This window comes from Pelodiscus sinensis, chromosome 7 (genome assembly GCF_049634645.1).
Source record: "Pelodiscus sinensis isolate JC-2024 chromosome 7, ASM4963464v1, whole genome shotgun sequence".
Taxonomy (NCBI): domain Eukaryota; kingdom Metazoa; phylum Chordata; order Testudines; family Trionychidae; genus Pelodiscus; species Pelodiscus sinensis.
This window is the reverse complement of record NC_134717.1, coordinates 75,082,139-75,095,001: the sequence shown is the minus strand read 5'-3', so window position 1 is coordinate 75,095,001 and position 12,863 is coordinate 75,082,139. Positions and strand designations below refer to the sequence as shown.

General features: G+C 43.0%; 1 protein-coding gene across 1 annotated transcript in view; it reads left to right on the top strand.

Moving 5' to 3' along the window:
* The window catches only part of NDUFS1 (NADH:ubiquinone oxidoreductase core subunit S1), a 39,929-nt gene that overhangs the window by 14,066 nt on the left and 13,000 nt on the right, over positions 1-12,863 (top strand). The window contains exons 5-11 of the mRNA XM_075934347.1: positions 3,663-3,739; positions 4,293-4,374; positions 4,496-4,626; positions 6,123-6,308; positions 9,623-9,757; positions 11,587-11,701; positions 12,640-12,785. Of these exons, the coding sequence (XP_075790462.1) occupies positions 3,663-3,739; positions 4,293-4,374; positions 4,496-4,626; positions 6,123-6,308; positions 9,623-9,757; positions 11,587-11,701; positions 12,640-12,785 (872 nt within the window). The remainder of the gene's footprint in view (positions 1-3,662; positions 3,740-4,292; positions 4,375-4,495; positions 4,627-6,122; positions 6,309-9,622; positions 9,758-11,586; positions 11,702-12,639; positions 12,786-12,863) is intronic.

The following is a 12,863-nucleotide window of genomic DNA, read 5'->3' as shown; positions in this document are numbered from 1 at the left end:
CCGAAAGGGGCATGCTAATTTCACAGGTCGTAATAGGGAAATCCGTGGGGGATTTAAATATCCCCCGCGGCATTTAAATAAAAATGTTCGCCGCTTTTTTCCGGCTTTTAGAAAAGCCGGAAAAGAGCGTCTACACTGGCCCCGATCCTCCGGAAAAAAGCCCTTTTCCGGAGAATCTCTTATTCCTATTTCAAAGTATTCATCCAGACCTCCAGACTTCACCTCCAGACTTCTCGGAGATGACCGAGACAAAAGTCATTGAGCATCTCTGCCATTTCCAAGTTTCCTGTTACTGCTTCTCCCTCCTCACTAAACAGTGGGCCTACCCTGTCCTTGGTCTTCCTCTTGCTTTTAATGTATTTATAAAAGGTCTTCTTGTTTCCCTTTATGCCTGTAGCTAGTTTGATCTCATTTTGTGCCTTTGCCTTTCTAATCTTGCCCCTGCATTCCCGTGTTGCTTGCCTATATTCATCCTTTGTTAGTTGTCCTAGTTTCCATTTTTTATATGACTCCTTTTTTATTTTGAGATCATGCAAGATCTCCTTGTTAAGCCAAGCTGGTCTTTTGCCATATTTTCTATCTTTCCTACACAGCGGAATTGTTTGCTTTTGGGCCCTTAACAACGTCCCTTTGAAATACTTCCAACTCTCCTCAGTTGTTTTTCCCTTCAGTCTTGCTTCCCATGGGACCTTACCTACAAGTTCTCTGAGCTTATCAAAATCTGCCTTCCTGAAATCCATTACCTCAATTGTGCTGGTCTCCCTTCTACCTTTCCTTAAGATCGTGAACTCTATTATTTCATGATCACTGTCCCCTATACTGTCTTCCACTATCAAGTTCTCAACTAGTTCCTCCCTATTTGTTAAAACCAAATCCAGAACAGCTTCTCCTCTGGTAGCTTTTTCAACCTTCTGAAACAGAAAGTTGTCTCCAATGCAGTCCAGAAACTTATTGGATAGCCTGTGCCCCGCTGTGTTAGTTTCCCAACATATGTCTGGATAGTTGAAGTCCCCCATCACCACGAAATCTTGGGCTTTGGATAGTTTTGTTAATTGTTTAAAAAAGGCCTCATCCACCTCTTCCACCTGGCTAGGTGGCCTGTAGTAGACTCCTAGCATGATATCACCCTCGTTTTTTACCCCTTTTAGCTTAACCCAGAGACTCTCTACACAGCTATCTCCTACGTTCATCTCCACTTCAGTCCAAGTGTGTACATTTTTAATATACAAGGCAACCCCTCCTCCCTTTTTTCCCTGTCTGTCCTTCCTGAGCAAGCCGTACCCTTCCATACCAACATTCCAATCGTGCGTCCCATCCCACCAGGTTTCTGTAATACCAATGATATCATAGTTGTATTTATTGGTTAGCAATTCCAGTTCTTCCTGCTTATTACCCATACTTCTCGCATTTGTATATAGGCATCTAAGATACTGATTTGATCTTGCCTCCCTATTGTGCCCTGACCCTCCTTTCTCCTTGCCATTATAGGCCGTAGTCCCCCCCCATTTCCAACCCATCTCCCAGTCCTGCACATTCAGCACTTACCTGTGGGCTTTGCTCACCTGCCCCCGTCAAACCTAGTTTAAAGCCCTCCTCACAAGGTTAGCCAGTCTGTGTCCAAACAAGGCCTTCCCGCTCCTGGAAAGGTGAACTCCATCTCCGCCAAGCAGTCCTTCCTGGAAGAGCACCCTGTGATCAAGGAAGCCGAATCCCTCCTGGCGACACCATCGTCGCAGCCAGGCATGCACCTCTCTCTGCCCGGGCCCCTACCTTTGGCAGGAAGGATGGAAGAGAATACCACCTGCGCTCCAAACTCCTTCACCCATACTCCCAAAGCCCTGTAGTCACACTTGATCCGCTCAGTGTCACACCTGGCAGTATCATTTGTGCCCACGTGGATGAGTAGCATGGGGTAGTAGTCAATTTTATTCAATTTAAAAGAAGTTTTAAATAATGCTCTATCTATCCCCATTCACACCTCCCCCTCTAAACTCCCTCACGAAACTCCCAGTTGGCTGCTTCTGTTCTCTCAGTTCCCTGGATGCTTACTAGTAGGCTTTATATAGCCCTGGCCCTGCCCCTCCTCCCTATCATGAGGCTCCATTGGAGGCTGGAGCTGGGCAGTGCTTGCAATCACTAAGAGCACTAAGAGGTACCTGGGCTTTGGGGCCTGCAGGGAAGGTGGCCCAGAAGCCTGTGCTAGAGTGGGTCAGTCCAGGCCATTTTGAGGATCTCTGGGCCCATCACCTGTGCTGAGTGGTGTGTCCCAGGGGCCCAGGATGTGGACCAAGGTCTGCCCTTGGGCATCCTGAGCAGGCTAGTAACTGATGCTGCTCTCCACTCTGCCTTCAGAGCTGGATGGCCTGAGAGTGGCAGCTGCTACAGGGAGGGCTGAAGCAAATTTTGGGGTGGCCATAACTTTTCAAGTCTCCTTCCTTTTCTCCCCAGTACCACCCCTGCATTTGAAAGGGTGCTAAACTGTATAGCTTCTGCAGTAACAGCAAATTTGGATTTTGACCTCTAAGTGGGGGCATTCACATTGTTTTGACTGATCAGAGAAACTGAATGCCTTCCTGGGATTTGAAACTTCATTTCCATAGTGCAAGTCTATACTACCATACTACATTGGTGTGGCAGCTGTACCGGAGCATCATTGCAGTAGTGTATCTGGACGTACTATGCCGATTGGAGAACATCGATATACCACCAGTGTGGACGTTGCTTAGGCCAATGTAACTTGCATTGCTTAGGGAGGTATCGTTTTCATACCCATAAGTTACATAGCCATGAGCAGATGGCCTGCACCCTGAGAGGTCTACAGGCCGCAGATTGAGAACCACTACTTAATTTTATAGCCTCTCAGAAATACATGTTTATATTTTGTTTTATTTTTACAAAAAAACCTGGATTTTGCATGGATCTAACTGAAGGACGGGAGCCTTCAGCTTTGTCCCTGACTCAAATGGCATTTTATTTACTAGCTGTGATGTAGTGGGGGTGTTGTTGCATTCAGTTTTTGCTGTATTGGGTGGGTGTGTGTGTGTGTGTGTGTGTGTGTGTACCTCAGTTCCCCCTCCCCCCGAACTCTCTGCATGAGGGGGGAGGAGGGGAAACTGAGGTATGTGACACAAACACACACACACTCTCTCTCTCTCTTCCCCCTCCCCCCCCCCCCCATACAGGAAAGAGTGAATGTCATACTATCCTTATGTGTTATTGCATTATGTATTGTTGAAGTCTGTTGCAACGCTCCCATTGACTTCAGTGGTACACGGTAGAGCCCTGTGTCAACAGCAGAATCTTTTTCAGAGCTGAATTCTGTCCTTTTGGTACAGTGTAACTTATTCATTTTAAGAAGGGGGGAAAAAAAGGATAGATTTAAACCACAAATACAAAATCAAATTCCCAATGATGATGGCAAAAGTTAACTACTTAAGTAACAGATTCTCAAATGTAATGGAAGAAAAGACATGAAACCAAAGTGTGTTTTTTTTTTTTTTTTTTTTTTTTACATGGATGGATTTTCTGTATTTTGTGGCAAATATTATTTGTATCATGTATTTGCTATAGGATGTTGGATTAATAACTAGTACATGTATGAATCATTTACTCTTTGCAGTAAGAGGAAATCTCTTGATGTATTTTTCTTATTATGATTGCAGCCAGTAGCTGCTTGTGCCATGCCAGTTATGAAGGGTTGGAACATACTGACAAATTCTGAGAAGTCCAGGAAAGCAAGGTATCCATCATCTGAGTTCATGTAACTGCTTTTTTTTTTTATTGGAAGAGAAGGCTGTGGTCTGTAAAAACATTGCCTAATTTAACAAATGTGTGTTCAGCTTTGAGGTTTTTTAATAGACACTTGATGTACTGCTTTTAACTTTATTTGTAATATGCTATAAAATTGTATGCAGAGAGTTCACTTTCTAGTTAAAATTTTAAAATAAATCCATGTCCGTGTAATTCTTCCAAGTCTCTTGGCCGAGAATGGCAATAAAGGAGGTGGTAGTGATATGGTTAGGCTACTACATAAACATTTGATTATAACATTTTTTGTAGTCTATAGTAAACACAAAAGTGATAATCTGGAGGTGAAGGACCATTTCCCTTATTACCCAAGTCAGTTAGCCCCATCTGTTGCGGTTTTTTTAAACACAAAGGGGTGTTTTGTTTATAATGACACAAGTGTCTGTTTTTAATGCTCTGAAGGTCTTTTCTACCACTAATAGTCTAGGCTGCAGGGTAAAACTGAGTAATTGTGACACTAACTCTGTAACTACTGACACCAACAGAGAGGGTGTAATGGAGTTCTTGCTGGCAAACCACCCATTGGACTGTCCAATCTGTGATCAGGGAGGAGAATGTGACCTTCAGGTATAAAAACCAGTTCAATTATTTTACACTTCTTATTTACTAACACTTATCTTTTTTTATCTTAGATGAAACTACACTTCTCAGTAACATGGGTTAAGTTATTTTCTGTTACCTAATCTAGGACCAATCAATGATGTTCGGCAATGATAGGAGCAGATTTTTAGAGGGAAAACGTGCAGTTGAAGACAAGAATATTGGCCCGCTAGTCAAAACAATAATGACTCGGTGTATACAATGCACTCGGTGCATCAGGTAATGTCTTTCTGCTTAGTATTCTCTCCAGTGAAAAATATAACAGGAAAATAAAACAATAAAATGGAATCAAGCTCCAAATTCAGAGCCAACCCTGTAGTTCAGATTTCAGAACAGATTCCAAAATTTGAAGGGACTTTTTCTCCAAGTCCGGTTTATATGAAACTGTAGTTTCAAACACCTGTCGTCACAGTATTTTTACTCAAGGCGATAGCAGTTGACATCTAGAATCTCATTAGGATAGCTTTTTAGGGTATGTTTACACCTGCACCCAAGTTCGAACTAAGGATGCAAATGTAGGCATTCAAAATAGTCAATAAAGCGGGGATTTATATATCCCGCACTTCATTAGCATGATCTCGCCAGCACATTTCTCCGATCAACAGCTGTTTCGACAGTGAAAGTGAACGCCAGGACACGTTAGTTCGAACTAAACCCCTTGGTTCGAACTAATGTTACTCCATTTTTTGAGCATTAACGTTAGTTCGAACTAAGGGGTTTGGTTCGAACTAACTCATCCCAGCGCGCACTTTCACTGTCGAAACAGCTGTTGATCGGAGAAATGTGCTGGCGAGATCATGCTAATGAAACGCGGGATATTTAAATCCCTGCTTCATTGACTATTTTGAATGCCTACATTTGCATCCCTAGTTTGAACTAAGGTGCAAGTTTAAACATACCCTTAGACTTCAGCATTATTCAATTTGAACCTGAACTTTATGTATGGATAAGACACAATTTCCTCTGCCTATCTTGTGTAAGAACTTTTGGCTACTGCTTACTGGAGCTGTATTCAAACGGATAAATCAAAACTTCATACTCCGTTGTCAGCTCCGTGAATCCCCTTTCTCCTCTCACCCAATGAAATTCAGTAAGCTAGTGTTACTAGATGTGAACTATTGCTGGATATGTCTTCATGTTTATACAAATACAGTATACCATATATACTTTGTTCATAAGCTGACTTTTTTTTATTATTTAAATCCGGCTGTGAAGAGCAGGCATCAGCTTATGAATGGGCTCTGAAAAGGTAGAGCAGCAGCAGGGGTGGTTCTTACTAAATTTAGAAAGCAGAGCTGCAGCGGTCTAGGACCCGACCTCCCCAAACGTAGAGGGAAAAAAGGTAAAAAGTCACTGTCCCATTTATAAGGTCCCAGACCGCTGTACTCTGGAGTCAGCTTATAAACAGGTCAGTGACTTTTTACTCTTTCTCTCCCCCCGCCCCCAAGTTTGGGGAGACAGCTTATAAAGGAATGGGCTTATGTTAGAGTATATAGTAATTGCTTTTTACTATTTCCCACAATTAGAGCCATAGAATCATAGTACTACATACATGGACATTTTCTAATCTGTTTAGATGCCTATCCCTCCCGCGCGCCCCCCCCCCCATGTCTTCTCTTCCAGAGGCTGATATTGAAAGATAAAATGAATAAGAATTAAAAACCATTTAATAATGATACACATTTCAATTTTTCAACTTTATTTGCATCCAACAGGTTTGCTAGTGAGATTGCAGGGGTAGATGACTTAGGAACAACAGGCAGAGGAAATGAGATGCAAGTTGGCACTTATGTTGAAAAAATGTTTATGTCTGAGTTATCAGGCAATGTTATTGACATCTGCCCAGTAGGCGCCCTTACCTCCAAGCCATATGCCTTTACTGCCCGTCCCTGGGAGACACGGTATGTATCATAAGTGGTACATTGAATGCAAGATAATTTCTGTTTATCTTTCATATGCTCTTTAATATTCACCCACCATAAATTTCATGATGCTATTCCATGAGAAATTTTTATGATGCTATTGCATGAGAAGTGCTGTAAAAAAGTGTGTGTGTGTGTGTGTGTGTGTGTGTGTGTGTGTGTGTGTGTGTGATACAGCTTGAGATCATTAAGCAATTGAATTACTTTGATGCCAAGCCAATTAAATACATTCATCCTATACATGTTGGTCATCCTAAATTGCATATGTTTGTATCTCTAGCAGTTCGGGTGGCAGGAGGATCAGAATGTTTCACACTTAGAGGTCTCCCTAAGGTGTGCCAGCATTTTAATATTCAGGCCTCGAATAAAAGATCAAATTCTACAGTACAGTGACTGGTGAAAATGATGTACATACTTGTCTTTGACCATGTCTACACTACAAGATAAGGTCAACTTTGTTAAGGTCAATTTCTTACCACACAATTTTTGTAAAGTCAGAGGTCCATGTTCCCACTGTGTGCACGAATTCAATGCAATTTGAAGTCACACCTCCTGGGAATGGAGACTGCTGTCAACTTTCAGAGTGATGTACTGCGGGTAGCTCTCTCTCCGTGCCTGCGCCACTTTGCATTCTGAGTTATGCTCCTGGCACATGCTGGGACCAAAACTGTGCAGCGGATGATTCTCGGTTCATGTCTGCATCCCATAATGAGCTCGTCTACTTCCTCTTCCCCCACCCCAACCCCCTTGCTTGAGATCAACAGGAAACAGTCTTTTCACACCCTTTTTGGTCCTGTGCAGACACCATAGTTATGTGAGCATGGCTTCCCTTATGAATCATGTTGTGCATGAAAGCATTGTGATGTTGGTGTCTGTCTTGGTGCACTTAATGATGGAGTATGTTGAGAACCTGTGCACGTCACTCCAGGAAGAGCATGAGGTAGTTCTCAAGGGAACATCTGGACTCACATGGTTTGGAGGCAGGCCCATTACCATTCCTGCCAGGCCATGATCCTGCAGGTCCAATAGGGAATGGCGGGGGCAAAGAGGCGGCTCGCATGGTTTTTCTCCTGTGTGTCTGCCACACCCTGAGTCCCAGGAGAGTACTACTTTCCCTTCCTGCAGAAGCTTGCGGGTGGGATGGGCCGGGGTCTGGTTATGCTGGTGGGTCAGAGCAGTGGGTGACACGGCTTCCCTCCTCTGTCCGCCACTCCCTGTTTCCTGGAAGAGTGCTACTTTTCCAACCTGCAGGAACTAGCAGCAGAGGCAGCAGCTTCTCCTCCTTCATCCAGGTTGCCATGCGAGATATGTCTTCTCCGAATCACACAGTGATAGGGAGCTGATGCTGAATGAATGTGGTTGGAAACCTGGTCACAATGCTTTGTGCTGCAGTGATGTCAACCACTTACTGCTGGCTTGGTGTGGGGAGATGTTCTATCATGGAGGACGGAATAAGACAGACTTGGATCCTTCTCCAGAAACCTTGTGAGAAGAGTGAAGAGTTCCTATCTGAGAGCTTTGGGGAGACATGCAGGGAGGATTCCTGCTCCATCTCCAGCACGCTAACAAGCTGTTCGGGGCCACCCGTGCTGTGCAGGCACAGAGTATACCATGCATCACACCCAATTGCCTTAATCTGCTTATAGCGAGGAAAAAAAAAAGTGACCTTACCAGAAGTGCCCTTCCCTGAGATCAGTGTTTGACCGTGATAAATCCTGGTAGTTGGGGATTGGCTCTAAGGTTAGAAAATGTTCTTGACACTCTTTCTTCTCACTGGCTGGCCATACTTCTAGTCATCCTCCAACACCGCCACACTGTCCCCTATACTGCTGCCTAGAGAGTCTTGGAAGGATTCCACAGTTTGGCTTGGGAAGCTGGTGGAGTCTCACTCTAGGATTGTATGCAGCTGGTCATAGAAGTGACATGTTGGTGGTGGTGCGCCAGTCTGTCCATTTGCTTCCTTTGTCTTGTAGGACTGCTTAAGCTCCTTTATTTTAACATGGTACTGCTGGGTGCCCCTTTCTCTCCCATGCATTTCACAATTTTTGCCTAGATATTGGCATTTCCTTTGCTGTTTCGGTGCTCCAAGAGAATGGGTTCTTCTCCCCATGCCTCAGTAAGGCCCAAGATCTCCTGCACGGTCCATGCTGGTGCTCTTTTGTGCCCCTGGGAAATGGAACTCATGGAACTTGAACTTAGAGCCACATGTGCTGCTCAGGTGTGCTGTCTGCTCCAAGGTGTGCTTGCAATGTTGGCCACCCCTGAAATGAAATTCAGATTTTCCCAGGGCTTTTCCTGTTCATCTGGAGAGCAGCAGAGGCACAAGTTCTGGCCAGAGCGGTTAGTCGGGCACTGTGGGATGCCTTCTGGAGGCCAAGAACATCAACTTCCTCAACACTGGGTCTACACTATCATAAATTCGACCATGCAAGGTCGAACTTTGAGTTACTCCTTGAAAAAACACTGAAATCAACTTCATTGGCCTTTAAAGTCGACAGAGCTGGCTTGATAGTGCGCACATGATGGTTAGAAAATTGACTTTATGCAGCTAAGTATGACCTAAACTCCTAGTGTAGACCAGGTCTTATGAAACAAATCTTTAATGTTAAATATATCTAGGGATGTAAAATTTGTATTAATTGGCTAATTGAAGAGTCAATGCAATTTGCATCGACTATTCGATTAGTCACTAAGGGCGCTTCCTCCTTTGAAGTGTAGCAACAATCCTGAGATTGTTATACTTCAAAAGTGAAAGCGCTGCGGGGAGCACGGGGCCAGCGGGGGACTCAAGTAGTCCCCCGCTGGCCCCATGCTCTCCACAGTGTTTTGAAGAGGCAGGACCACACGGAGCCTGGCGTCAGCTGAGGACTCCCCCACTGATTCTGGGCTCCATGAGGTGCTGCCACTTTGAAATGCTGCGTGCAGCCCGGGGCCAATTGGGACTCCCCCAGCTGGCCCTGGGCTGCACGCAGCATTTCAAAGTGGCAGCACCTCATGGAGCCTGGGGTCTGGCCCTGGACTCCTTGCGGCACTCCCTCTTGGAAGCACTCCCTTCTCTTTCCCCCTTTCCCTTGCTGCCTCTTTCTGATAGAGGCAGGAAGGGTCGGGGGAAGTGACTAGTCAACTAGCACGTCAGCTATCCGATAAGCAATCATTCACGTCCCTAGATCTATCTAGTAATGGTGAAAACCTACATGTAGCATTTGGAAATCTTTGACCAAAGACTTCTAATGCATTAAGTAATGGTTCAGAAATAAAAAATTGTAGGTTTTTGTGCCTTTTCCTATCCACAGAAAGACTGAGTCCATTGATGTTCTTGATGCTGTTGGAAGTAACATTGTGGTGAGCACGAGAACTGGAGAAGTGATGAGGATTTTACCAAGATTGCATGAAGACATCAATGAAGAATGGATCTCTGACAAAACAAGGTATCCGCATATATGTACAGTTCTACAGATCTGCAGATAACTGCTTCATCTGCAGATATATCCGTGGACCATTTTTGTGGATTGTGTGTGCATACCGATTTTGCAGCATGCAGGGCTCTCTGTATGCATTTAAAGGGGCATTTTCATAGTGTGCCAGAAATACTGACTCTAGTACTGACCTTTGAGTACTACATTTTGCATTTTAAATGTTTACTTTTTTTGGCTGACAAATATGTTTTTATATATGCTGAATATTTCAACTTTCCCCTTTCATTTTATTCCCATTAAGAAGGTTCAATTTTGGGTAATTTATTAGTCTGTCTTCATGATAGATTATTCATTGACACAACTGTTTTGTGATATCGGAACAAAAGTCTAGTTTAGGTCCTATTTCACTCATTCTGTAGACCTCTGCATCACAGTTAATATTACTGGGACAAGTAGGATTACAGAGATCACTTGTGGTTGTCACCTGGTGTGCTGATCTTACTACTGAGCCTTTCTACCTGCTGGAGGAAGGGCTCCACAATACCCTGTCCTGCCGGGCCAGATGCTCTGATCTTCCCCAGCAAAGGCACAGAGTTGGGGTAACAGATCCCAAGCATAGCAACACAGACCCTGAGATCCACTCTGCTCTGGGAAGGCTCAAAGGGACTTGACACAGCACCAGGTGCACAACCCCAATAGGATCAAACCTCCAAATAAATCCATCTTTCTCTGTATAAAAGTTATACATAGAGAACTCATAAAGATGTTTGCCCTCCTCCCTTCCCCCACTATCAATAAAAGAGAAAAGCACACAGCTGTTGATTCTCCCCAGGTATCAATTATTTACACTGGGTTTGATTTAAAAAAAAAAATCACTCTTGTTTCTTAAGTATAAAAAGTGGAACTTCAGTGATTGTAAGTGAAAACAGACAGATCAAAGTAAGTTACTAAGCAAAAAATAAAACATGCCAGCTACACCTAATACATGCAAATTCTTACCCTAACAGTAACTAATCATCTTTTTCACAAGCAAGGCAGCTTTCTATATTGGGCCTTATTCTTCCACATCTTCAGTCTTAGATGTTTCCAGCAGGCATCTGGGGTGGTAAGTGAGGAGTCTGGGAACTGCTCCAGTATTGGGTTTCCCACCTTTGTATTCCCTTTGCCCAAGGTGGGAATTCTTTGTGTTCAGTTCAGACTTTTCTCACCTTAAGTGGAGAAGTACAAGATCCAGAATGGCTTCCATCATCAGGTGGCCTGGCTCATACTTTGTCAGGACCAACCATAGTCCAGGCTTACAGGAAAAACAAGACTATTAACAGGTCATTGGCTTGAGTACCAAGCCACTATGTTTCTGGAATATTACTAATGGTCCTCATTAGCATATCTACATTTATGAACTGATTCACACTTCATACTTTTAACTTCACATACAAGAATGATACATATGCACAGACAGAATATACACATCCAGCAGATTGTAACTTTAAAGTCATGTAAGGGAATTTTTGCCTAAAGTGTCTTTGTTATGCATATTAAATAAATAAATTAATTAATGGAGATTGCCTATCTCCTAGAACTGGAAGGGACCTTGAAAGGTAATTGAGTCCAGTCCCCTGCCTTCACAGCAGGACCAAGTACCATCCCTGACAAATTTTGCCCCAAATCCCTAAGTGGCCTCCGCAAGGATTGAACTCACAACCCTGGGTTTAGCAGGCCAATGCTCAAACCACTGAGCTATCCCTCCCCCGATTTTCATAAGCCAATTTTCATCCCTCCCCCAATTATATTCATAAGCCAATTTTCATAAAGCTGTTATGGTTTTGGCTTTCTTCATCCAGGTTTGCTTATGATGGTTTGAAACGCCAGCGGCTTATTCAACCAATGGTCAAAAATGAAGAAGGACTGTTTGTTTACAGCTCCTGGGAAGATGCCCTGATTCGTGTTGCTGGAGTGGTAGGAACTATTTGCATCTCTCTCTTTGTTTGTTTAAGGGATATTATAATACTTCCGTGCAGCAAATAATGAAGATTGTAGAGAACCATCCACAGTTAACATCTTACCGTGTAAGAATAATTTTGGAGAATTATACCTGATTAGAATGCAAGTTGTTTCCACTTACCAAAATGCATGAATAACAAAAGTTACTCTGAATTCAAGTGTGTTTTTGGAGAATTTTTTGGTCCTCCATTCTGGAATAACTTTATAAAGATTTCCTCATTACATATTACGTACAATCTTATTGTTTATGTGTTTAGGCAAAGTACTAGATTAAATCGTATATTTAATGATTATATGAGGCTAATTTTTCTTGTCTCAATCATACTTACTTAGTTTTAATTTAAATAGGATATTGTAGGACTCCTGTAGAAATTCAGGAGAAAGTGACTATTTTTAAATCTAATTACTACGAGTGTCTGTCTCTGAAGCCTTTTACATGGAATTAGATTAAACTGTGCTATCTTTCCCCACTCCCCACACACACCTCACAAAACAGTTACATTGTGGATTGGGTAGGTCCGATCTAAAGACTCTTCTATGCCACTAATTCTGCTGTTTAGGTGTTATATTGCAAGAATGTTTCGTTGCTCTTTAGTGATTATATCTGCTCTTATACATTCATTAATCTGTTCTCATTTTATAGTACTTTGCACGGTAGGAGGGTGGAAGAATTGTTTACTACTGAACTGCAGTTTTTATTTTGTTTTTAAAATGAAAAGGTCAACATTCTGACTTGCCATTGTAGCATTTTTACAGAAGACCAATAATGTGATCAATACTTTCTCAGATCCTATCTCTGCTTCATAGCTTATTTTGAGCGTGCGTGGATGAGAGCAGGCACGCTTGTTTCCAGTTATTTATAGATGTCACACATCTTGTTCCTCTCTGTACAGCTGCAGGGTGCCCAAGGTAAGGATGTGGCTGCGATTGCAGGAGGACTGGTGGATGCAGAAGCACTGGTAGCTCTAAAAGACTTACTGAATAGAGTAAATTCTGACACTCTGTGCACTGAAGAGGTCTTCCCTAGTGCTGGAGCAGGGTGAGATAAAAGGCAAAGCTTGTACTTTTCTTAATTATGTTTTCCAATGAAAGAATATCGGTATATTCTTAAGAATCA